Consider the following 26564-nt stretch of genomic DNA (forward strand, 5'->3'; position numbering starts at 1 on the left):
GGGAGAGGACCTCATCAATGTGTGCAAATCGCTGAAGTGGAGGTGACAGAGGATGGATCAGGCTCTGCTCAAGAAGATACTCAAGAACGGTCTCTTCCAGCGTGCCCCACGCCCTGACCGTGTGCGTGCGGAGGGAGCGAGCAGCGCCTCCCCGCGCCCCGGGCCCGGCGGTGCCCGCCCGCCATTCCCGCCCCCTCAGGCAGCCCCGGCGCGCAGCAGCGCCACCAGCACCAGCAGCATGACGTCACCCCCGCGCGCAGGGCGCAGGCGCGGCGTTGCGGCGCGCGGCCGGGCCGCCCCCCCCCACCCCCCCGGGAGCGGCGGGGGCCGTTCCCAGAATGCCGCGCGGCGCCGCCCGCCCCGCGCCGCCATGGAGGCGGCGGGCGCAGCCGGAGGTCCCGGCCCCGCCGCCCGGCCCCGCTCCCGCTGAGCCCTGCGCGCCCCTCGCCCTGCAGCATGAGCGGCGGCGGCTCCTCGGCACCCGGCCGCTTCGCCGACTACTTCGTCATCTGCGGGCTGGACACCGAGACCGGGCTGGAGCCGGACGAGCTCTCCGGTGAGTGGCCGGCGGCGCTGGGCGCGGGGGCGGCGGGGTCCGGCCGCGCTGCCGGCCCGCGCTGGCCGCCCGGGCGCTGCGCTGGCAGCCCGTGCCCCGCCGGGAGCCCCGGGCGCTGCGGCTGCCCGGGCAGGCGGGAGGACACTCGGTACGAGTGAGCGAACTGCCCGGCAGAGCAGCGCCGTGAGCCGGGCTGGGCTGAGCGCGGTGTGCCCTGGCATCGTCTTCGATGGTCTCAGCCTCGGCGGTGTCTGCGCTCTCCTCGGAGCCGGGTGCGTGTGTCAACTTTAGCCTGGCGTTTGAGACACACGGGCGCTCCTAAGGAGTCGGATTTGGCAGGGGAAGCGAAAACCATTTGCGTGTTCAGTGTTCCCTTTTTTTCGTAGCCCGGGATAAGAATTCTCTTGCAGAAGTATCCGAAAAGTAATCGGATTAGGAAGTGATTACTCTGCTGTTAGGTGAGAATGTTCGCTCCGAATCCACAACTAAACCGTATCAATCTAGACCACACCACTGTGTCAAAGCAGTGTTTTTAAGGTTAAAAGTAATTTCGTCATTTTAGCAGCACCTCACTCCAGCTTTAGTCTCATTGTAGTGGCTTCAGTTAAATCAGAGTGTTGCTCAGCATCCCTAACCGTTCAGAAAGGTGAAGGAATGTGGTGGTGAAAACCCGACCTACCATCAGTACTGATTTTGTGTACTTGAGCTCTGAACTTGACCGGTAATGCATTCTCTCGCTCCCAACCTAGTTTTTTAAATTAGTTTGCTTTTATAAGGTGTCATGGGATTTTTTACATAGTTTCATTTAAGCTGTCCCTCAGTAATAAATGCTTGTTCCTTGTAGAGTGGGATTCGTGTTATTAGAACTGACTTCTTGCATTGAGTGAGCTCTTCTAAACTTTGGCTATTACAGAAACTCTTTTCTTTGTTTAATGGCTTCAAACAAAATTTCTCACCTGTCCCTTATGCTGAGCACTACCTTACCCTAAGAGAATTCATATGTGTCTAATGTTGAAGTGACTGTAGACTGCAGTTTGAGGCTTGAGGAGTGAGTACAGCATAACAGTCTGCTCTGCAATGGCACTGCAAATTACAGTATCAATTTGATTTAAGAAATCTAAGAGAACAAAATGCAATACCATTTCATTGAGAGATATGTGAGGGATTCTTTTAATTAAATGACAAATGAGCAAAGTTTATTGATCATAAACAATTAAAAAGATGTTAATTTTCTGATTAATTTACTATAAATCTGTGTAATGTGGTGCGTGGCACACTCAGTAATGCTCCCTGTTCTTGATAGGCACATGAATAATTCTCCACACATAATTCAATTTAAAACCAACAGTGCATTACTTTGGACTAGCTATCTAATAGCAAACTAGAAGACGTAAGTGCCTTTTTAAAAATACTCTTGTCAGAGTGTGCAGGTCTGAAAGCTGGAGCATGCTGTTCTTTCTGTATTTGCTTTCCTGGTCAAGGACTGCATCTGTAGTATGCATGTAAAACTGTAGTGTGTGATGTATCCTGGTCTCTGCTCTTCCACCATCGTTCTGGAATGGTGATACCTGTGACAAGGTGTGGGGCTGGGGGGAGAAGAGGTTTTGGTGTTTATGGGGGAGACAGATTTTTACGTGATTTGAGAAAAGATTTTAAAAGAAGGTGGGGGGAAATTTCCAATAATGTCACAGCACAAGGGCTAAGGTGGAATTCGGGTGTGTTTTGTTGAGTTTGTTGTGTTATTAATAATGCATGATAGTGTGACTGATAATCCTTTCAAACTGTGTCTTGGGCTATAGCCTCCTCCAGTGTCCGCTGATAAAAATGGAGAGCGCCTCTGTTATTTCTTTTGGACAAGGCTTGGAAACACTTTGTACTTCCTGGAAGCCTTTCTTGTTTGAATGAAAGGCTCATTGTGCGCTGGTTTTTTCCCCCCCCCTCGCTCAAAATAAGCTTCTGAATCCTCGTCCTGTTGAGACAATTGTCTCGGGGTGCCCATTGTGGGCCCGGGGCCGGGTCCCTGCGGGGCTCGGTGCGGCAGCGCTGCCGGAGCAGCCCCGCATGATGTCAGCGCTGCCCGCCGCAGCAGCCGCCGCCGCACTTTGTTCTCGGCGCTCACTCGTTTCAGGTGCTCGCTAGCCTTTTCTGCCGGCTTGGCAACGAGGATCAGCTCAGGAATTGATGCTTGGGCTAGTTACTTTGAGGAGACACCTCTGATGGCGTTTTCCCTTTGTATGTTGGCAGCTTACTGAATAGCACAGCTGTAATGTTTTTTCCTGAAAAAGTTAGCTGGCTGGTGGAAGAGGCAGAGGATATGTGTCTATGTTTGTTTGCTTTTAATGCACTGAGAAATCCTGTATTTAGGACTTGTAGTTAGCACAGGTTGAAGAGTCTCTATTCTCTATTGCTAGGGCTTTTTTATCCCTAAATTAAATCCTGGGCATCCTTTCTTATTTTGATGATTGTGTTCCCACCGGGTGACCTCTTAAAGGACACAGAAAATATTTGCTGGGTGGTAGTAAAACAAAACAAAACCCCCAACACTGGATGCAGCTTAAGCTCCAGTGTGAGCTGCTAAGCTGGATGAGAGAGGAGCTGTGGTGCATTTCCGTGTTTCCAGATGGTGTTGATACACCAGAAATGATGACAGAATTTTTCATTACACTGCTGAGATTTGTCCCAGGTGAATTTCCTTCACAGAGCAAACCACAGAAGGGTTGGGGTCGGAAGGAATCTTTGGCAGTTGTCAAGTCTAGGGCCAGATGCTCAGGACAATGTCCAGGTAATTTTGGGTATCACTAAAAATGGAAACTCCACAACCTCCCTGTGCAACCTGTGCCAAGATTCAGTTACCCTCACAGTGAAAAGGTGTCCTGATGTTTGGATGGGCCCTCTTCCATTGTGGTTTGTGCCCGTTGCCTCTGGCCCTGGCATGGGATACAGCCTGTCTCCATCACCTTTGCACTTTCTGTTAGGTATTTATGTACATTGCTAAGATTGTGCCCTGAGCTTTTCTGTTTTGCAGCCTAAACAGTCCCAGCTCTCTCAGCCTTTCCTTCTGTCCCTTACTCACGTTTGTGGCCCCTTGCTGCACTCTCTGCACCATGTCCATGTCTGCTCTGTGCTGAGGAGCACAGAACTGGCACAGCACTCCAGCTGTGGCCCCTCCAGGGCAGGATCACCTCCTTCAGCCTGCTGGCAATGTTTTTGACTAATGCACCCCAGGGTACCATTTGCCTACTTTGGAGCAAAGGCACATTGCTGGCCCTTGGTCATCTGGAAATGATGAAATACATCACCAAAAATCTACTGTATGTAATACAATGTACTGTAATGCTGCAACATTATGATAGGATTTCTTAATTTAGATTGTGTGACTGTGCCCTGGAAAGGTAATGAGGATGAAGTGGAGACTCATCTTTCAGCTGAAGTCTTTTCTCTCTTGCGTTAATCAGATGTGATCTGAATGATGGTGGGAAACCTTGCACTATATGAAACTGTTGGGATTTTAGTGGAGAAGAACATGGAACAAAAGAATTTTGTTTTCTTTTCCTCCTCTGTGATGTGTTAAGTTTTTAGCAATCACTTGTCAACAGAGTTGAGTGGAGTGGCAAAGCATCAACTTGGCATTGCCTTACACTTATGTGAAATTGTGGTCTTGGGGTTGCTTTTCCAAAATACAGAACTCAGATCTAAATATCTGGAACCCATGTTCTAATTAAAATCTTCTGTTCAACGTACCGTGGTAGTCTTGAATGTCATATCATAAAGATGATAATAGTTATTTCAGAAATAGCAATGCTACAAAGGAGAAGTAGTGTAAAGAAAGAAAACGGCCTATGATCTGTGAAGAAAAGACTGATGATTTAATAATAGGATTGCTTGTAAAAAAAGAAGAGTAAAACAAATGACTACTTTGCCACCTGTACTTTCTTTCTGCCTTTCTTTCCAGTTCAAACTTTTTTTTTTAAGGTTTGGTCCAAAAATTGCTTTATTCAGTAGGTGGACTTGTGTTCCTTTGCTCAAGTCCTTATCATGGTGCTTTGAGTTGTCCACCTGATCATGAGCTTCATCCTTACAGGAGAATGCAAATAGAGTTAGGTGAAGCCCATTTGTACAGGAAATATCTTTACTGTTGAGACCCTTCATGAGCGTTTTCAGAGTTCATATTAGGTCTGCTTTCACTCTTTTATATGATGACGTGATACAATTTTTATGATTCTTCCTCTGTCATACCCTTTTTTTTTGCATTTTCTTTTTAATGGTGTTGAGGCAAGATCTCTGCATATAGATTAAGTAGCATAACATGACTGTTTATGAGTGAGGCATCTCTGTGTTGCCACAGGAGCCACTTGATTACTGCTGGTTTGTGAAAAGATGATCTTACATGGTGTACAGTATTCACTTAGCTCCACTCAAAATTATTCTGACAGTCTCAGAGAAAGGGTTTCTCCTCACCAGGAAAACAGAAATGTTGTCTCACCTCATTATTTCTGTCTGTAATTGAAGTGTCATTATTTTTCTATTTTGTTGGCCTGAAATTTAAAATGACAGCTTATCTTCATGCCTTGTTAGGGGTTGTTTTAATGGAATTCTATATCAATATAAACTTAAAAAAAAAAAAAAAGTGTGTGATGACATGATTATAGGCATGGGCCACATATGTAAGCCAATAAATTGCTTATTGGAATTAGTGTAGTAGTTCCATTCTGGTAGTCCATGAAGTAAGGCTGTTATCAATCAGCACCTGTGTTCATTTCCAAATTCAACACACTTAAATACTTGCAGGCTTTTATTTTGCTGCAAAGGTATTTGTAAGGGGTAGCTAAAGGGAAAGAGGAGGAAGAAGAAATGCAAACTTAATTTAAATCAGATATAATTTTCTGATTGACATTTGACATCTGTTTTGTAGTTTTGTCTGTTAGGAATTTTAATCTCAGAATTAAGACATTTGGGGTTGGAGCCAGCTGTGATTTTTGTAGTAGAGCCCTTCTGCAATACTGTTTTTTCATTGGGTAAATAGCATGTGAGTAAATTGCTCTGTCTTTGCTACTGCAGAAGTGAATTCCATTGGTGGCAACTATTGCTTGATTTTACCAAAGGCTGAATTGTTCTGTGATTGTGGGGTTTTGTTTTTGGTTCATTTTTCCCCCCCCTCTCTTCCTTTCTTTGTCCATGTGGATGGTATCCATGCAAGCTTCCCACAGTTCCCAACAGTGCCTCTTCCCTTGGGGATTCACTCTGAGGCTGGAGGGGAGCGTTTGCAGTTCCTTTGCTTCTCTGGGATTGCTGACACGGTGTTCACTCTGTGGGAGACCCCTGAGTGGCCCCAAGGCTCACAGCACACCTTGTTTCACTCAGGTCACTGTGGACAGGCAGCAGATAGCAACAGCTTTTGGCTGGGCTTACACAGGCACATGTGAAATGTTTTAATCCAGATAATAGCTTATTCCACTCTTCCCTACCCCCTCTATCTTTTTCCCAAGAAGCTGGAGCTGTTTGCCATGTTTGAGTGCCAAAAAGGTCTTTTGTCTCTTTGGGAACTGAGGCAGACGTGCTAGGGTAGCTGATATGTGGAATAAAGAATGGCAGAGCTGATGTAAGGGGGAAGCAGCTGTACTCTGCTGAACTACAGTTGAAGCCACAGTTTATTGGTGATGTTTCTGTAATGCCAATCTTGTCACTATCATATTGATTTAAGCTGGGTCCTTTATGGAATAATCCCCTCAAAAACTCATAAAAACTCTTCAGTCTTCCACCCTTCCGTATTCAGTTATAAATTTGGTTTACTTGGAAGGCTCTTTGGCAATATGTGGGGGAGGAGAAAGGTTACAAATTCTTGATTTGAGAATAAATTTAGGGTGCTAAAACACTGTCTAAAGAACTAGTTTACAACTTTGTTTTTTAAGCCTTTTTAAAAAGTCATAGGAATTTCAACGTAGTAAGGCAGGGCATACAAAGATGGGTTCATTTGGCTTTCTGTCCATTAGGGTTTTTTTTTGTTGTTGTTGTTAGTTTGTTTTTTCCTGTTGTATTTGGGAATTTTTGCAGTTTATTTAAGAGAGGCTACACAAAGAGCTCTTGGGTGAATTGGATGGGAAACACTGCCGTTTTGCAAATAACTTTTTTCCCAATTCTTCAAATTATTGATTCTGAGGTTGCAGAACACCGCAATTGTTTTTTGTTCACCTTTTGACTTAGGGAAATCCTACTTGAGTGTTCTTGGTAATAACTTCTCATAGTCGTCTTTTGAATTCCCACTAACCTGCAGGGCTCATGTAGCAGAAATGATGCACATGAAGTGACAGTGTCAGAAGCAATTACTTACTGATACATGCTGTGCAGTAATTACTCTCTCAATTTCTTGACAACCATTTCAGATTTGTGGTTTGCAGTCAAGTTTGCAGCCAACTGGAATGCTATCCCTATGAGGCTTAAAACATTATTGCACAGAGAAATTATCAAGCATTCCAGCACAAACTGATGAATGATGTAGAATTTACTTGGAGTGTTTCTGCTCAAGGCGTATTTCTTAGTCTTTTCAGGAAAGTGCTACTCTACTTATAGTTTGATGGGCAGGAGCGCATTGGTTTCAAACTTTCCTGTAGAAGTGTAGAATATTGACTTTTTTTTTAGTGGGTGGTTTTTTTTTTTTTTTTTTTTTTTTTTTTTTTGTTTTTTTTTTACTGGCTGTTTTATCAGCCACAGTCAGGTACAATGTGTACACCTGTACTGAGTCATTTACATATAGATACTGAAGCATTTTGAGGAAGAAACTTTATCTCATTTCATGGGTAAGCGATCTAGAGACAAATAACATGGCAAGCAAAAGGAACCTTTTCAGAGAAAGCAACATTTCAGTATCTGAGTGAGGAAAACAGATTGGTTTGACATAAACACATTCTTTCACTTAGCTTCAGGTGGGTTTGGAAAACCTTTTTTTTTGCAGTACGAGCATAAACTTTTAGGAGCTTTTCTTGCTTGCTATTCCTCCTTAATTTGCTACTTTCAGCAAGCTCCCTTGCTGATCGTTGTTTCCTTATTTTGGCCCCCAAGCCCAGCAATGTCCTATTGAGCTGCCATTGGAGTTGCACTGGGGAAAAGATGAGTCCCTTAAGTCAACAAGGTTGGTGCCAGCTTAAGGTTGTCATGTCCCTGTCTCTTTTATGTGTGGGTTCTGGGAAATGTCAAGTAAGCTCCTTTTTAAATTGAAATGTGAAGTAACTCCTTCAAAAGTTTTGCTGAAGACTGGTAAAATTTCTGTTTACCAGTATCTTGGTCATTTCACAGGATTCTTTTGGCAGAGATTTTATGGCAGTGCAGACCAATGCAAGCGTAAGACGTTGAGGTCTCTCTTTTCTGTCCTTGCTGAAGTCTTTGTTTATGACCTGGACCACAGTGGTGATACACAGGTGTAAGTGGTCAACTTGGACATGAGACTTCTTTTTTCTGGTCTTTGTTCTTCTTGTTCTAAACAGATTTTCATGTTAAAAACATGAGGGTTTTTTTAAACCAAACATGAATTTTGCCTTCTGGACAAGAAAGGTGAGCTTGTGAGGCTTATTTGTAACAGGGAGAGAGCTTAGGAGGCATGGGAGGAGAGATGGTGAGGAAGGATCCAGCCAGCGCAGAGATAAGCTTTAGAGTTTGTCATATCCATTGACCAAACCATCAGCACATCTGATTAATTTTCTGTGATTAAAAATCTCTCCTGTCAAGCAACTTGACTTTCTTACAGAACATTTTTGGTTTTATTCAGAAGGGGGGCAGTCCTTGTTAAGGCAAAGCACTATTTTCAAAGGTTAGATAGTAAAGTGAAGCACACAGGCCAGGACTGGTATTCGCTGAAATGACTGCATAGCTGATCTTTCTGTATTTTTCTGACCTCTGTATGTTTTTGAAACCTGCTGAAAGACTTAGTGTGTTCTTTAAAATAGGTTTTTCTCTTTCAATGCAAAACCTCAGTGATATCCTGGAAATACTTGGCTGAAGGACTGGAAAAGTGCTTCAGCAAGATTTGATCCTTATGCTTTTATGCAGATGTGTTTCCATCAGTCCCCAGAGCCAGGGGGCTGTGGGAACACAAAAAGTAGGGACATTTAACTGGATGGGATGTATCACTGTGAAAGGAGACCGTGGTTGTTGGGAAGAGTTGTTTGGAATGGCCTGTGCTCAGGCTTTGCTGAAGAGTCCCGCTGGATCTGCCAGTCTCAGGGGGGCATGAGGAGAACAGCTGGTTTCTATATTAAATGCGCTTAAAATATGCTTGTCTCCACTTCTGTTACATATTTTTGGTAAATATTTTAGTACATATTATTTAGTAAAATAATTTGGTTCTATTCTGAAGGTAATCCACCCTTTTCCTATCACAGTGTCTTCTGTTGCACATATTACAGATCTATTGTGTAATGGAAATAGTGTGTCCCTATGACCCCCGTGGCTGTGGACACACCTTTCATTGAAATTCTGAGGCCTGCCTCTGTTGTTTAGTTCGAAACAGACCTAAATATCTTTCTGTAAATCTTTTTGCTTGGGCTAGAACAGAAAAGTGGTTTAGTAAAACAATTCTGGTTTTAAGACCATTGAAAATTTCTGCTAGACAGTCTTGATTAAAATACATTTTATTTTATACTGTCCATCTGCCTTCTTGTATTACATACAAAGGAGTACAAGAAGAAAAGCTACAGGAAAAAAATGTTTAGGATGCTTTTAAAGATACAAACTGCGGACTATTTTAAAGGCTGATTTAGATTCTTGGTGGTTTCTTCTGCCACTACCCTGTCTTGCCACTTCCTTGTCCCACCTCTTCCCGCCTTTCTTGAAACAGTAGCAGAACAATAAAAACAAAAGCTTTTGGTTTCCTGACCTTACAATCACAGAATGCAGATGGCCTCAGCTGTTTTTCTGTGGTGCTTTAAATTCATTGTTGCACCATTTGAAACGATTCCCGGGTGTGTGTGGCAACATGTTTTGTTATCAACTAGATGAATGCTGGGTCTTAAATGATGAATGGATAGCTATTAACTCCTAGATTTTGGTTTTCCATGAAGGGCTTGGAAGAATTTACCTATCAAAGGAATGAATGATTATTTGTATCAGGCAGAGTTTACACTGAATATCCAGTTAGCAAAATGCCCTCTTTATTTATTTCATTTCACAGTTAGTTTCTTTGTGATACAATTTTTGAAACATTACTTTCCTTGAATTTTGGAAAGCAAAACAAAATGAGAAAACAATAGGACCTTTAACAGTCTACAGATTAGGTTTAACTCTCTTTTTTTGTCTCTCTCACCTTTTTAATGTCTGCAGTAGGAAGAATTTTATTTTCAGTTGAATGTTCAAAGTAGTATGTTCCCCTTGGATTGGGATAAGGGATTGTTACAAGTAACTGTGGGTTCCCTAGATGACAAACAGGAAAAAAAAAAAAAAAATCAGAGCCTTTTATGACTGGTTATTTTCTTTGTCTTTTCCCAGCCCCTTCTAAAGCAAGTCCTTCAGCTTTGCCAGAGGAAGGATGGCACTCCATCCACATATATTCCACTTGCCCTTGGGATCCATACCTGTGTGTTTGTGTCTCATCTTTGCACCTTTGTTTCAGAAAGGCAGGCAGTGAAGTTGCTTTGCCTTCAAGGTTTTCTGTCAGGGAAAGTGAAACAATAACTTTTATAATGAAGGTTTTAGAGGAAGTCCCAGCTGTGAAAATCAGATGTGGTAGATGTGTTGCAAATCCAGTGGGATGGAGGCTGCTACAGACAGTGGCTGAAACACCTGATTCCAGTTGCTTCGGCAGCAGTGCTGCAGTGAAGCACAAGTGACCCTGAAGGATTTTCTCATGGATAATTTAACCTGCTTTAAAAAGTGTTCAAGTTCCAATTCCAGTACCAAATGAAGTGGTCTAATTCAGCTTGTGCTTTGCCAGGTGGTCTTGCCAACGGGAGCAGGGGGATAGGGAGTGTGGGACAGAGGGTTTATGTGTTTCAGGATAAAAGGGAAGAATTATTCTTTGTGTATATCCGAGCAAGAGTTTTGCTGGAGAAGGGAGCTCTCTCTAAGGAGAAATACGTGCAGCTCTGTTTAAGGAGGAGGAACTGGAAGGAAGGAAGCAAGTCATAATCTGAAAGCATTTGTCTATTGATGGAGTGGCTCTTTGCTTACAGATTTGGCAGCTGTAGCTTTTCTTGAATCATGGTTTTTATTCCAAGAATTCTTGTACAATGAATTTCTTACCTTAGTCTGCCAGACTTTGAATGTTTATTTCCTGCATTTTAGAGAGGTGCTTTTTTTTTTCCTTCAGTTACATATGGTTTAATATTTGTTAAAGAAGGAATCAGAGAATTTTTCTGTTTTAAAAGTAAACCTTGGCTAGTTCTTACTGTATTAATAGCTCTCTGTGTATGTATTGAAAGGATATTTCTTTAGTATTATAATAGGGTGTCCTGAAAAATCAGAATGGTGGTGTTCTCCAGAAGGTTTGGCCTAGTTTTTTTTCCTTTTTTTTATTTCTTTTTTTTTTTCTTGTATGTTTTTGAAAAGCTAGATTGAATCAACAGATTTCCATCTCATTTCACATCTATTATGGTTCAGGCCATATAATTTAATTACTTGTTTGATTATCCCAGTTTTCTCTTAAGACTTCAAAAGAGAGTATTTCACCATTTTTGTTGGTGAGTTAAAATGGGGCAGGTCTTATTTTTAACTAAACTCTTTTGCCTTTAATTTTAAGAGACTGATTCTTGGCTTGACTGTCATTGCATCCCTTCATGCATCTTAAGCACCTGTATTTGCTTTCAGAGTGTAACCAGGCCAGCTGCTGGTCATTTGTCAGTCTGAGCAATCAAGAAGTCCTCAAATCTCTCAGTGTATGTACCATCTCTTTCCCTCAGTGCCTCCCTCTTCCCAAATTGCCTTTCTTTACTCCATACTTTCATCTTTGCTAGAGTGTGGCTTCCAGAAGCATATGCACACTACCTGTTTTGCCAGTCAACTATTTTTATTTAGACTTGGACCATGAATTTTGGAGCTGCAGTAATTAATTTTATGTTTGATAAACATGATTATTTACTATAGTATCTATGGCCTTATTTTGTGTACTGAGGATGTTTGCTGGCTGAACTGGGAATCCTGTTGCTGTTTATGCTAGTTTTGGATTCACCTAATTCTAAGTATTACTTGTATCTTTAGAACTAAGGCAAATTGTATCCTTGGAAACCTTTTTTTTCTTTTTTATTAGGTGCTTTGACAGGTATGGTTTTGCTCTTAAAAAGTTCTCACCTGAAACCCAAGAAAGAGAAAGGACATTTTGAAAATAATCTGTGATGGCCTTTTCACTGAAGTATGGCTTTGTGCATTATCAAATTTTTTAAATGTGAAGCAGGGTAGAATTAGGCTGTTCTATGAATGGTGTTTGTAGTTCAGGTGCTGTTCAAATCCCCTTGTTGTGTGACTTTTGCCTTGCAGCTCTCAGTTGTGAAAACCTCTGCTCTTTGGCTGTCATGGTCAGCTCAGACTCCAGTCCCCCACCCTGCACGAGCTGGGGGGGTTCCCAGCAGTACCAGATTCTTTCAGCTGAGATGCAGGAAGTGCAGAGGTAGAGGGTGTGGTTGTAGGGTCTGTAGGGTTTTCTCAATGCTAAATCCATTTTCTCTGATTGGAAAGCTGCCCTAAGTGTATGGCTTATAGTTTCTGTTGCTGGTACAAATTCTCATTGTTCTTACTCATTTGTTAATTGCAGCAATATGGCTGTTTCATGTTGAAGCTGTTTTATATTTAGTTCAAGACATTAATTTTAGTGACAGCAGAAACTGATAGAGTCTCTGTATGTTAAAAGATTCCAGTAAGTGTCTTTATGTGGAAAATATAAAGTTAATGCTTTAATTGCATGCTATCTAAGAATTTTTTATTTGAAGATGTCATGTATACAATAAATGTACACCAAGACAGAATGAATTGAATTAATAGCAGGCTTTATTACAGGAATTTAAAGAAAGAAGCTGCCTGGATGGGTGGAAGCAGCAAACCACTTAATCAGAACCAATCAGGCTTTCTGGACCTTTCTTCTGTAATTATTTTGAGCAGATGAGTGGACTCAGTGAACAAACAAAGGTGGCAGTATTAACGATGCCTTAAAATCAGTCTTGCCACCACCATTTAGTTTGTTTTGGGGCACTTTTTCTGGTAACTAGGGTAACCTCTTCTGACTTGCTCTCTATTGTCATAGAGGGAAAATTGAGCTGGTCTACATCTGAGGTAGCTGCTCAAAGAGTTTTTTTTTCTAGCTGGGACACAGGGAGAAGTTCTTGTACAGTTCTTACTCTTACATAATTTTTAGAGTTGCAACACTGCAGTCCCTTTCTAAATATTAAAACCAAATATTAAATTAACATGTTCAAAAGGCCAAGACTCAGTTTAAAAAAGGCTTTGTTTGCAAAGTATCCTTGACTTTTTTTAAAACACGTTTTCCCTTTCTCTTTAAGGACAACTTAAGCCACTGTTCTATTATGTAAATGGAAACTTTTCATGGCAGTGCTGGATTTACAGAGAAGAGCGATTGAGACATTGAAGACAAAAAATCCAGGGTTAAAAACAGTCTTACAAAGAAGCAAACTAGGGAAATTTGTCAGCAGGGAAATTTGAATTGTTAGAATTATGTACAAGTGTTCTTGGAAAATTTGCATTAGAAATTTGTAAGCAATGCATGTGAAAACATTGCATCTATGCAAGGTCATAAGTAGGTGAATCTGCAAGTTGTATAACCTAACCATTTTTCCTATTGCTGTATTGGGAAGACCCTTTTCCCCCCCCCTTTCTTTTCCTGAAGAGGAATACAGAAGGCAGTGAATCATATTTCTCTCTGGGTAAATCAGGAAAGATCTAAAATTAGACCTTCAGAGTTCATTCTTTTTATTCCCGCTCCAAGCTGAGGAAATCTTGGTAGATGGCATTTACAGGTTTTGAATTGAAATTTAGTTTATGGAACTTTTTCTTTCCTTGTTATAATCAAAAGTCATATCCATTGATATGGATAGCTTCATGCAGATTGATGCATGAGACGTCCAAAGCAACGCTGTCCTGCACAGGTTTGAAACTCCATGAGTTTGTAAGTCCTAATTCTCATCAGAGCAAGACACGGACACTGCTGTCCACTGCTCACAGGTGGAGCAGCAAGAGAAGTAACACAGGTAAGAAGGGACAGCAGCATCAAAATGAGAGCCAGGGAGGTTTCCAGCATACCCTACAAATCTCTCTAGTGATGTGGCTCACGTGCAGTGTTGGGTGACTCAGGAAGGCACTGATAAAATGAGGTGTACTTGTTGGTTCAGCGGAGGATACTTGCAGTGCATACATTAGCTGCTGTAATGTGCTGGTAATTACAAAGTCCAAATTACAGACATGTAGGCCAGTATAATTTCAGATGGTGTAAATGAAGTTAGAATTGAAAGCCCATCATGGTTCCACACATTGCAAATAGTATTGGGTGGCTGTTAGAGCAGTGGTGTGAGCTGCCATGCTGCTTTGAAAAGGGGTTGGTTTGAGATGGGTCTTCCAAATAAATGTAATGTGTTTCAACTCTCTGGTCATCCTGAGCAGGTTTGTAGTTCGCTTTATGCACACAACTCAGTCCATCAGGGTCAGTTTGCTGAAAAGATGTGAGAGGGAGGTGTTGGAGAATTACCTGCCTCTGATGTGAGCTTTAACCCGATAGGTGTTGAGTGTCCCCCACTGCGGTCTGAGACTGCTCTCAGCTGAGCTCTGCCTGCACAGGAGGAGCCAGGCCAAGCCTCCAGTCCTGGACATCCCTCAGCCAAGGTGACTTCCTCAGAGCCTGTCTCTAACTGGTGACTTCCCTTTTGATAAGCAAGCTGATTCTCATAACTTAAGTCTTTCATGCATGTCATCTTAAACAGCACGAGGTGTGGTTTAACCCAGCTCCACACGGCCTCTCACTCCCCTCCTGTGGAATGGGGGAGAGAATCAGAAGTGTAAAAGCGGGAAAACTCACAGGTCAGGATAAAAATAGCTTAATAGATAAAGCAAAGCAAAACAGGAATTCATTCACCACCACCCATGGGCAGACAGGTGCTCAGCCATCTCCAGGACAGCAAGGATCTGTCATGTTTAATGGGGAGGGTTGATAAATACTCTATCTTCATGGACCTTTATGTGCTTCTTGAGCTTCTAACCTTCTAGACTCTTCCTTCACAGCTAACTTCTTGCAATTGAGAGAGCTGGGTGATGGTTGCTGGTGTTGAAAAATCAATTACCAGGCATGCATGGCAGGTAGCGAGCTGGGCCTCAGGAGGAGGGCTGGCTTCAGGAGTTAGCAGGTATTGGAACTCTAGTCCATGTTTTCTTCAGCTCACCAGTTTCACAACCTCTGTGTTCTGCTGTTCGCTTTTTGCTTCCCCCCTGTTTTGGGAGATCACCATGAGCTAATTAAGCTGTTTGTGGCTGAACTGGATTAGTGAAATGTTAATCTTTGTTAACCCTTTCTTTATTCTCTATTTGTTGATTTTTAATCCATGTTGTTTTGCTGATCCTATTTTGAGTGGGATGCCGCAGGGGGTGGTTATTTTCCAATGACAAAGAAATTCTGAGATGCTCTGTTTCACTGTCATTCTCCTGCTGGGTGCAGTGCCAGGGCTGCACTAAACTGGTGCTTGTGGATATGCATTGTGCTTGGTTAAATGATATTTCTCTGTGCTTTCATGATATTATTTATATTGCAAATTACAATGGGATTCTTACTGTTTTGAAGGTTTGATGTAGGCCTGAAATTTCCTGAAGTATTTCTGGGTATTTACAATTTTCATATGTCGTTTGGTGTTTCTTGACAAATTTTCTTATCGTTGTAGTGTTTGATCATTGAGTCTGATTTAAGTCCAAGGTAGTTGCAACTTTGCAGTGTATGTGGCATTTTGCATCTTGATTTTTGTAGAGCTTTTCCTCTGATATATCAAACACCTGAGTGGTAAATGTGTATGTGAGGAACATCAATGGTGTTTGAAAGACCTCTTTAGTCCTCAACAGGCAGTACTGTGCCATTAAAAAACCCCAAAGTTTTCCTTTTGCATGGAATGTGTATAAAAGAAAGAAATTATTTATGTATAAATAATTTCTAAAGACCTCTTTATGGTAACTTGGATAAGGTAATTACTTTCTAGCCATTACTTCTGCTAAGGGAGAGAAACCAAATAAAAAGCATGATATGAAAATAGCAGTTCTTTGATAGGTGTGGGGACTTGCTCCCTATCTCGTCTTATGGGGTACATCGTATTTTCATCAGTTTATTTCCTCTTATGCCTTCATTTTCTTAGTTGTAGAATACAACTGTCCATTTCTGCTGGTGGGTTGGTCTCTTGCATTTGCTAAAATTTCTCTTCACTGTTCTTATTAAAACCATTTCAATTATTTCTGAATAAATCAACTAACTGAAGGAAACCAAGATTAGCTCAGTTGGTTAGAGCATGATGAAGGCTGTGGTTTGATCCCTGTATGGCCATTTATGTAGGAGTTCGACTCAATGATCCTTGAGGGTCTCTTCCAACTCATAATACCCTTTTAATACAGAGACAGATCTCGAAACCTTGAGGGGATTTTTTTGCTGCTGGAGATGTGCTGCAGTTGGTGTTTTGCTGTAAAAGGCTTTCTCTGTTTGCAGCTGATCATAAATTTAGAAATTTAGGGTTAATTGCTTTTTGCCTCTGGATGCAAGTAAATGTTGTTTGTGGATTTCCCCCCTCTCCATTGCTGATGGCTGTCTAGTGACAATCACTGGAGAGGAGAGAAGGGGGAGTCCAGGCAAGGTAAGTGCTGGTGCTCAGGTTGCCTGTACTTGTAATGGCAGGACAACAGAGTGTCCAGTGCCCTGGAGTCACAGAGATCACCTGGGCTGAATTTCCAATGTCGGCGAGCTGTCCCTTGACATTCGCTGCCTTGTTTGAATCAGTGTCTTTGGGAGCCAGCACGGTCCAGTAGTTTGTGGTATTCCAAGCTTGAAGGCCCTCCCAAAAGAGCTAGCTGGGGATAAGAGACTGTGCTGCTGTGGAAGGGAAAAGGAGCATCCTGCAGAGCTGGCAGCCAGCATTCCGGCAGGGCAGCGTGGAGAGGAGAGGAGAGAAGGGTGCTGCTGGGGCACTCTGGCAGCAGCAGTGTCTGTGCAACAGCTCAGTGCCTTGATGGATGGCAGCAAGGCCTGTGAGGGTTGCCTTATGTTTCTGTCTGAATCAGGACTCAGTGGTTTCCAGAAATCAATTTTAATCCTTTCATTAAATTACAGACAGACTCCAGCTCTAAAAAATTTAAGAGTATGTTGGCGAGAATGTCTCTTGGGAGGAGATGGTGCAAGGCTTCTTTAAATAGGTAAACATCCATTCAGCGTTTGTTGGAGTTGGGTTTTTTTTTAATCACAAGGAACCAGCAGCATCATGTATTTTGCAGTGTTAATACTCTTAATGAAAAGGTCTTCAAATCACAGATCTTTCTTTTTAATTTTAAAATGTATAGCCTTGCACATAGGTGAACTCAGTGATTGTGCTGTGTGGTTTCCTAGTTCAGGAGAAAATTTGGCCTTCATATATTTTCTCTCCTCTACGTGTGTGGAAGATGAAAAAAACCAGCCAAGGAACAAAACAGCTTAGTACACGTCTGAGGTTTTTCCTCAATTATCTAAAAGTTGACATTACATCATCTGCACAGATGTAAATATAGAAAACAGTAGGTGTGTTAAATCTCCTGACATACTTTTAAAAGCTTTTTACAGAGGACTGACTTCACTTGAGTGGATGTTTGTGTCAGTAGAGATGTGGCATTATGTCAATTTTTCTTTCTGGGAGATTGAAAGTTTCTTTAAATGCTTGTTTTCAGCTCTTATGGTTGTTTTAGCTGTGCAAATGCTGTTACTTTTTCTGTCTTTGGCCCTACTCTTTCATAAGATGGTTATATTTCAGTGATGTTGTGTCCTGGTTATTCCTAACTATTCGTCTCTATGTATTCCTAACTATTCCTCTTTCTATGTTTCACATTTTCCCAAATACCCGTTTTTTTTCTTTCTGAACAATGATATTATTTAACTATATGGTTGAACAGATTAATAAATAATGTAGTTATGTGGTTTTGTGTGAAAATTAGTTGAGCTGTTGATTTTTCAGACAAATAATGGAAGCAATGCCTCCTTCAATTTCGGTGCTAAAACCCAGAGAATTCGCAAAATAGATGTGAATATTTTGGGTATTGGGAGATCTGTCCTAGGTCCTGATTCAGGGTAAGTTCCCTGAGATAATATTTAAGACTTAGTTCAAGAAAATCCACAGTTACCAGGCTTCTCAGCTGTCAAAGGACTTGTTAAGCATTCACTGGAAATTCTGTTTGGTTTGGTGTGATGTGTCTGTTAGGTTCTGTATTGTGCTGAGACACTGCTGTAACCATCTCTCTGTGGCTACTTAGTGGAAGTCAGTCAGTGTTGTGCCAAATACAGATTCTAACTTGGCTTTGAAATTGAACTTTAAATATTACTCTAGATGTACAAAACAAACCCAACCGATTCTGAAATCAATTTCTATTGCCATGTAATTGCTGCATGTAAGAAAACAAGAGAGGAGTTGGAGTGTGTTTTCTGTTTTGCAGGTGTTGCTGAAACAGTTCCATTTATTTAAAGCATATGATTTCATGCAATTGTGCCTGATTGTTAGTGCAGCTGTCAACAGCTGCATGCTCATTTAGCTAATTGCATTCTAGTAATATAGCTAAGCTTATTTTAAGATACGCAATTGTACGTTTTTGCTTTTTTAAAGCAACTGCTCACACTCAGGATATTCACTGCAGAAAGTTCTGTGCTATCACAATGAGCTGTCATTGCTCTGGAGGAAATTTAGGAGCTTATGCACAAGACTTTCAGCTAACCTAGTGTATGGATAGCAGCTGTGGAAAGATGGACCATGCCACTTAAATTCATACAGTTCTAAAGGCCTTCGAGTGGTCTTGTCGTTGGAGTCAGTTTCATCATCTGCTCTTTGGGAATATTTTGTAGTTAAAATGTGAAACTTCAATTTCACAAGCAGCTTATTTCTACTGCATCAGTATTCTGTGTGTACAGGAACAGTGAGCTTCTCTTAAATACTGATTGTCTCCTTCTAGAAATATGTACATAAAATGAGAAATTCCTATAAGTTATATATGCAGAAAGAGCATATTAGGGGAGGAGACTGTCATGCATGCTAAGTCTGGATATTTGTGTGTTTTTTACTGATATGTGTTAGCAGTGATCACAGTCAACAGTATGAAATGTATAATGCAGTGTTGTTTTTATTTGTTATATAGCTTTATGCCAGTATATTCAGGCCTCTAAAACCCGAGATGGTGGCAGCCGTTTCATTTCAAGTGCAACAGAAGGTAAAGGAAAAAGTGTGGGGAAAAATAAAAAAAGCACTCTGTTCATCTGATACTTTATCTTTATGGACCTTTATCTGGTTCTTGATCTTCTAACCTTCTAGACTCTTCCTTCACAGCTAATGTCTTGCAATAGATGGTGGTTATCTTTTGTCCTGAGTCTCAAAGACGAAATTAAGAGATCTCATGATGCCACTTGTATCTCTATCTAAAAGTTGCATCATCTTTTCATTTTGTCTATTTGTGCTTTTCTTCAGTAACAACATTGCACTGAAACTGAAGCTTTTGCTGTGTTTTAACGAGAATCTGAAATATCTGAGGAGTAGCTTAGAGAATTGCTGTCATGACCACAGTCTCAAGATTGCCACACTTAAGGAAAAGCACAGATACTTAGCAACACAGAAATGTTACAAAGCTAATCTTTGCTAATATCTGCAGTCTGACTATATGCTAACGAACTGTCTTGCATTTTCTGTTTCTCTTAAAAGGAATGTGTCCTTAATTCACTTACCCTCGCGTCTGCCTGCTGGTGTCCTGCTTTTTGGCCTTGCTTGTGCTTAAAAAGGGAATGAAATATTTACTTCTGTATTTTTCTTTCATCTGTAGGGGAAAACTTTGAACAGACTCCATTAAGACGCACATTTAAATCCAAAGTCCTTGCTCGCTATCCTGAGAATGTTGAATGGAACCCTTTTGACCAGGATGCAGTGGGAATGGTCAGTATCACTTCATGACTTTTGGGGTTTTTTTATTGTTACATTCAAGAGAATTAGTAGAGAAATAAATTAGTCTGCAATTAATGGATCTTTTTTTGTGTGTGATTTTTCCATTTAATAGAACATGGCGTGTCTTAATTCAGATAAAATATAGTAGTTTTCTCTGCCAGGTTTCTGGTCTTGGTGACCAGAAAAATACTTCCCTTTATGTGGGTTTGAATTTTATTATTTTATTCATCAAAAATATGAGGCTGGTAACAAAATAGTAATAAGTTTCAATGGAAATTGCACGCAGCCCTTTTGATACATTCCTTTTGTTTTTCTGATTTAGACCCATATCACTGTGTTGTGCAGAAATGTAGCACTTAATAGAATTTAAGGTGAAATGCGATGCAGTCTGTGGATTTTAATCCCATTTTCACCAATGCTTTCTCCCCCCTGCTGCAGACAGGGGGAGAGAAAATCATTTTATAATGGATATTGTCTCCCCTTCCCCTTTTTTGTAGCTGTGTATGCCTAAAGGGCTTGCTTTCAAGACACAAGCAGATTCCAGAGAACCTCAGTTCCACTCCTTTATTATTACTCGTGAAGATGGCTCGCGGACATTTGGATTTTCTCTCACGTTTTTTGAGGAAGTCACTAGCAAACAGATCTGCAGTGCAATGCAGACGTTGTATCATATGCACAATGCTGAATACGACATCCTTCATACTTCACCCACCAATGACAAGGAGAGCTGCAGCAGCGCTGGGGACTGCAATGGCACCTCTGTCTCAAAGCTACAGCGGTTTAACTCCTATGACATCAGCAGAGACACACTCTATGTCTCAAAGTGCATTTGTCTGATTACCCCAATGTCTTTCATGAAAGCTTGTAAGAAAGTCCTAGAACAACTTCACCAAGCAGTGACTTCACCTCAGCCACCGCCGCTACCTTTAGAAAGCTACATCTACAATATTCTCTATGAGGTTCCTCTTCCTCCAGCAGGAAGGTCATTGAAATTTTCAGGTGTTTATGGACCAATTATCTGCCAGAGGCCAAGCACCAATGAACTACCATTGTTTGATTTTCCTGTTAAAGAAGTTTTTGAATTGCTTGGAGTAGAAAATGTGGTTCAACTCTTTACCTGTGCCCTTTTGGAGTTTCAGATACTGCTTTATTCACAGCGTGAGTACTTGGTTTTGTTTTCTTATCTTGTAGTTGTACCGGCACAAGGTCTTATTGTGTCTTGAATGCTAAAAACACCACAAACAGCAGAATAGCTGCATTAAAGTGGCATGAGCATGATATTGCAGTCTGGCTGATCGGTGTGCAGGAGAGTCTTGCACTGGCTCCTTCTGTTAGCCACCTAAACTTAAAACTGGGTTTTCACGTAATCTCTTCTATTCGTGGTTTGGCTGGCGGCTCTGGAACTGTGCTGCTGGATAGAGCAGTTTGCTTTTTCCTTGTGTCTGTCTAGCTGCTCAGCTGAATTCCCTGCTATCTCTGCAGAATTAGCCATGCATTTTGAAAATATACACAGTTAATTATATATGCATCTGGTTTTGAAGAAGAGTTAATCATGCAAATACATTTTTTTCTTGGAGTACCCAAATTCACATTTCAGTTGTTTCTTTGAAAGAGAAGTACCTGAAAAAAATTTTGACTGAACTCAAATCCCGAATCTCCATTAAGGCCAGTTATAGCTCTGAAGGCACATAGCTAAAGCTTGCTTTGAAGAGCATAGGCAGCAACTGAGCTGAAATAGCATGTTTATCAATTAGTGAGTAGTGTGGGAGTGGTATCTATTTTCTGTGTTGAAATTTGTGGATACTGGCCTTCTTTCTCCACATCCTGTTGCTCTAACGCAGAGTGTGTGGAATTATGCCAAAAGATAATTTCTTTTTTTATTTTTTTGACCCAAGCTGACTAACAGTCCAGACTCACCCATTCAGAATGGTGTGGCTTAAGCAGACAGCCTGCATTTTGAACACTAATTTGTAGTAATGGTTAGGAAGCCTAAAAGACCCCAAGACAAATTCAGGACAAGAGTCCATGGTGTTGTTGAAATTTGTTTTCAGTATTTACTTCCCTTGAGTTACCATTTGTGTTCTTTCTAACTATGTCCTGTAACTGACATAGGTAGTAAGAACACAAATGGTAACTATTTACGAAATATTACCTACATTTATCAGCAACCTTCTCCAAGCATGGAATACAGATTTTGTGTTGTGTGTTAAGAGCTATGCATAGACTAAAGCCAAGGATGGATTTGTATGTGCAATCAGAGTGATTAAAAGTCTGTAATGGCAGCAGGGTGTTAAATTACATTACAGGGTGTTGTCATTTTATAGGCACTGTGAACTGCAAAAGAAAAACTGCACACTAATTCATATGCAGTCAAAAAAACTTACTGAACTCTATAGTGGTTACTGTCATGGATTTAAGAAAACAAATTGCTCTTCTTATTGTTCATAGCAAATTTAGAAATGCTTGTCTAGCAGACAAGCTTCTTTTGTGGTTTCCCCTGAAATGGATTAGGCATTGGTCTGTTTGAGATTTAGGGAGCGTTTCTGTGGATACCTGTGTCCCACCAGTGGAGGATTCAAACTTCAGCACTTCCATCTGAAGAAGGGTCTGGTGGTGTTGGCCTGGGGAGGTGTCTGAGATTCCTGTGGTGGGTTGGAAGCTCCATGTGTGCATCACCATGTGGGAGCAGTGCTCCTGGAGCTCCTTCCAGGCCATCACCTTGTGAGTGCTCTGTTTTTCCAGGCTGGACCCCACCTCACTTCTGGGCTAGCCTGCTGTATTCTGGCTTCTATTTCCAAGACCTTTTAATGTGTTCAGCTTTATGTCTTGGGCCCTTTCCAGGTCTGATCAGTGGCTGATTAAAGAAGCTTTAAATAGACTTGGAACACTTGAGTTTCTTGTTTTCAGGCTCAGACATTTGGAGCTCAGAGGGATGAGGGATCAGTTAGGACAGCTTCTGTCCACTGTTTCCTGCCTCACCCCAAGCTTTGGCTGAGATGGGCTGTGTTGTACATTTTATGGAGGTGTCTTGTCTCTCTGTCAAGTTCTTGCTTTAGTTTTTGGTTGAAAAGTCTTCTTTCAGTAGAAAAATTATTTTAGTTACTAGTTTGCTGTCTTTTGACCCTTAGGTTTGGTGAACTGGCTGCAGCACTGCCTCCTCTGTAATAGTAGGCAAATTTTTTTTAAACATAGCTTCTCTTAAGGGCTTTTTGAGGGATTTAATCCCTCTGTTTTTTTGTTTTGGTTTTTTGTTTTTGTTTTGGTTTTTGTTTTTTTTTGCTCTGTTATTCAACTGGATTATGCTCCTAATATATTCTGCTCTTTCTTCAGTATGGTTGAGTAACATCTGTTTGTAAAACAGGAAATATTGAATTGAGATACAGGTGATTGTCCACTCAGTTCTAAGTGGAATCAGGAATTGCTTTACTTTTGTAGAGGCTTTTTCATGTTCTTGCATGCATACCAGTGTGAGGTCTAGGTGGTCCTTCAGAATATAAATTCTCAGTTTTTAAATATCCTTTGAGTTTGTTGAATCTCTTGGTGCTCAGACCCATGACAGCTGAGGTGACTGAAGTAATTTTTTGTTCTCCTAGGTCAGGTAAGATTATGGTATTGTTGGGTGGATTTAGATTTAGAACAGTACATGTCAGGATCAGCAGATTTGTAAGATTTACTTGAAAAAAATGCCCCAACAACAAACACACACAAAATAACAAAAGACCACCAAAATAAAAACCAAACCCCAAACCTCTTGGAGGTCTGGTGGAACTAGATGATTTTGAGGCCCCTTCCAACCCAAACATTTTCATGATTATATGTCTCGATGAATTTGTTGCCAAGTGCAATCCTTTTTGACACAAATTATTTTAGTGTTTCAAGTTTCAGTCAGTCCTTGGAGTAGGAGTAACTTTATTTGGCAGTGAAAGTGTTTTGGTTTAAGATTCCTTTGACATATTTCTGACTTGATGCTTCTGGAAATTCTTCTTTTGTTCCACTGTGTTGGCACAGCCTTGTGTATTTTGGATCGCTGTAAGCCAAGTGAAGGGAATGAACGCCTCAATTTGATTGTCCTGGTGAGAGACCTGTCTGCCATTTGGAAAAATGTCAGAGGCTTGTAAGGGAGGGAGGGATTTGAGGATGCTGCTTGTGCTGAGCCAGTGCTGAGGAACTCTGGAAAGAGTCAGTGGTGCTGGAGGCCTGTGAGAAGTGCCCTTGCCAGATATTCTGTGGGAGCTGGTTTGCATTCCTGCAATTCATGTTGCTCTTGTGACTGTGAAATAGCCTTATTCCTTATCTCAGAGAGCACCTAGAGCTCTTCTCAAAAGTGTGTGCTGAGTTAAGACAGCTGTGAAATCTGCTTGGAGGTAATTTTTCTAAACAGCAAGAAACAAAAAAAAAGGAGAAATGTAATGCACTGCTACCACAGATTGTGATCTAGGACAGTTTTATTTTTTGGGTGGCAGCTGTCTGCTGCCATGTTACAGTACAAATAAGGGTTTTTTTTCTGCTCTGCCTTTGAATCACACCTTCCCATCTTTGTTTCACTTGTTTAAGATGATGCTCATTCTGGAGATTTGAAGTATGAGTTTAATGTCTTTGCAGTATTACTCCGTGCTGCCTAGCTCTGATCTCTTACATAGGACCCTTTCTCGTTATGCCTCCAGTGATTTAGGAACCTTGCTGCTTGAATCCCCCTGTCAGACACAACAGGAGATACTGCACCCCACTGCTTCTGCTAACCACAGCTGGCTCTTACTGCAGCTACAGGGCTTTTTGAAGTGGCTTGTGAGTTACTTGACAAATACAACAGTATTTCATTGTGACCATAAAGTAGGAAGATTAAAAGGAAAAGATGTTCCAAAATGTGATTGTGTAATTGTTTTAAATTTGTCTGAGTCAGAGGATTTCTGTAGGCACTTGACAGACTTTTCTCTAGTAGAATGTGAAAATAGGTAGGTGGAATTATGGTTCTTAGAGCTGCCAGCTTCTTTCTGTCCTCTTCCTCTTTTTCCAGGCACAGAACCTCTCAATTTGTTTTTGTCTTCTACAGATAAATATTATTGTGTAACTTCTCATACACACTTTAAGAGATAATGTATTTTATTTACAGCAGTTGGTTAGAATAAAAAAATCATGATTTTTCTGTGTTCTTAAGTGGCTATATTAAAAAATTAGTGGATTTTCTTTTTCTTGCACAGTGATCAGTTAAGCACTTTCCCATCCCTAGTCCTATGTCATAATTTCCCTGCCAGTGCTTGTGTACAAGGCCAAAAGATCGTGTCATTGACACCAGAAAAAGCACATTCTAATTTCAAGGACAAGAGCAACAGCACTACTGAAAACACTTCTTCACTTTTTTAATCTTTTTGTTGTTGTTATTTTTAAATCTTCTGTAATTCTTTGGTACAAGAACTCTGCTGCTTGCTTTTTTAAATCCAAAACTCCCTCCATACCCTCTCTGGGTAGGTATAACTTATGAAAACATAGGAGTTATTTTTGTTTGTTTTTATGTTCTTGCCTTTGTCCTTGCCTTTTGCCAATAGCAGAATGCAGTCACTGTTACTTGCAGGCTGCAGCTGGCCAGGCCAAATCTTTGGGTATGGCTTAAGCCATGTGGATATCCAGGATGAGAGAGCTGCTTTTGCAGATAGCTCTCTTGCAGGAGGTGGCTGCCCAGTGGATAGCAATTCTGACCTATTGATGTTAATTTGTAATTAATTTGGAAGGCTGATACTAAAGTTAGCTTAATGACAGAGGGAGAAATTGTATTTAAATTATCCTGCAGGATCAGACAGGGGGTTTTGTGTAGTGGGAAAACACTTTCTATTTTAAGACTTGTACTTCCAGATAAACAAGCTGAATACAAACCAGCTGCAATGTTTGTGTATCTATGGCTACATTTAAAGGTCCTTTAAACACTGAAGAAAACAGGGTATGAGATAGAATCCTCTTCTTCCCAAAGCTTATCATTAATTCATCACTTCCTTGCAGTCAGGCTGTAATTAAAGCTGCAAACCCATACGTAGGTATGTAGGCAGAAGCTGGTGTCCAGGCAGAGTAGGGGAGTGTTGCTGTGATGTTCATTGGTATTTCAGTCCAAATAAGCTTTTGGCAAAAACTTTAACCTGTTTAAGCTGTTCTCATCTGTTCTGGTTGAAGGGTCCTTCGTGGCCGGTCTGCTGTGAGGCAGTGATGGGTTCCATGCAATAAACTTTTCCACCAGCACAGTTTGATATGAAGATTAAAAATCAAAAGCCTAAGTTGCAGAATTATGAGTGATGTTAGCAAAACCTATGCCAAGTTCCTCTTAGGTTGTGGGGCTCTTTGCAGACCCCAAACTCTACAATGTTGTCCCCAGACGAAATGAATCATGAATACCAGGAACTTAATTTCTTGGCCTTTTTTTTTCTACTGTCTGTAGTCTTGGGTGGAGGCTGGCTAAAAGATAGAATCAAAACCATCAAATTGGACTGAGCCACAGTTAAGCTAAATTTTTCTCCAGAGTGTTTAGAACAAAGGTTATTCTTACAGTTTTCATCTGCCCTCTGTGACAGTGTGCAACAGCTTCAGAAACCTCAGCACCTGAGCCTGCCCATTCAAGTGTCTTTTTCAGTTTCATAGTGTCTGTAGTTCTGTGAGAGAAGACATGCATACTCCACACCTTAATACACACATATGAAGGTTACTGACTTTTTCTCTTCCTTGTATTCCCTCCCCTTTCCTGGCTGGAATTGGATGTTGTTGCAGTATCATGAAAAGGCATCCTGTGTCTCCAGTTTGTGCTATATTTATAGCCTGACAGAAGGGAGGAATTGCCCTAGTTGTGGGAGTGTTTTATACCCTTTCCAGCCTGGCAGCTGGATGGCAGCTGGGATGTTTCAGCAGCTGTATTGGAACAC

At 41.2% G+C, this 26564-nt stretch overlaps 1 protein-coding gene across 5 annotated transcripts in view; it reads left to right on the top strand.

The window, feature by feature from the left end:
- Nucleotides 1-323: 323 nt before the first annotated feature.
- Nucleotides 324-26564, top strand: part of DENND5A (DENN domain containing 5A) — a 61588-nt gene continuing 35347 nt past the window's right edge. For 2 of the 5 annotated variants that reach the window (XM_012574196.5, XM_072929620.1), the window contains exons 1-4: nucleotides 329-556; nucleotides 18872-18943; nucleotides 19547-19656; nucleotides 20163-20823. In XM_012574196.5, the coding sequence (XP_012429650.5) occupies nucleotides 457-556; nucleotides 18872-18943; nucleotides 19547-19656; nucleotides 20163-20823 (943 nt within the window). In that variant the 5' untranslated portion in view covers nucleotides 329-456. Of the gene's footprint in view, nucleotides 557-18871; nucleotides 18944-19546; nucleotides 19657-20162; nucleotides 20824-26564 lie in introns of all 5 variants that reach the window. The other 3 variants (XM_012574197.5, XM_072929619.1, XM_030273808.4) reach the window with 2 other exon arrangements.

This window comes from Taeniopygia guttata, chromosome 5 (genome assembly GCF_048771995.1).
Source record: "Taeniopygia guttata chromosome 5, bTaeGut7.mat, whole genome shotgun sequence".
In the NCBI taxonomy this organism is placed as follows: Eukaryota; Metazoa; Chordata; class Aves; order Passeriformes; family Estrildidae; genus Taeniopygia; species Taeniopygia guttata.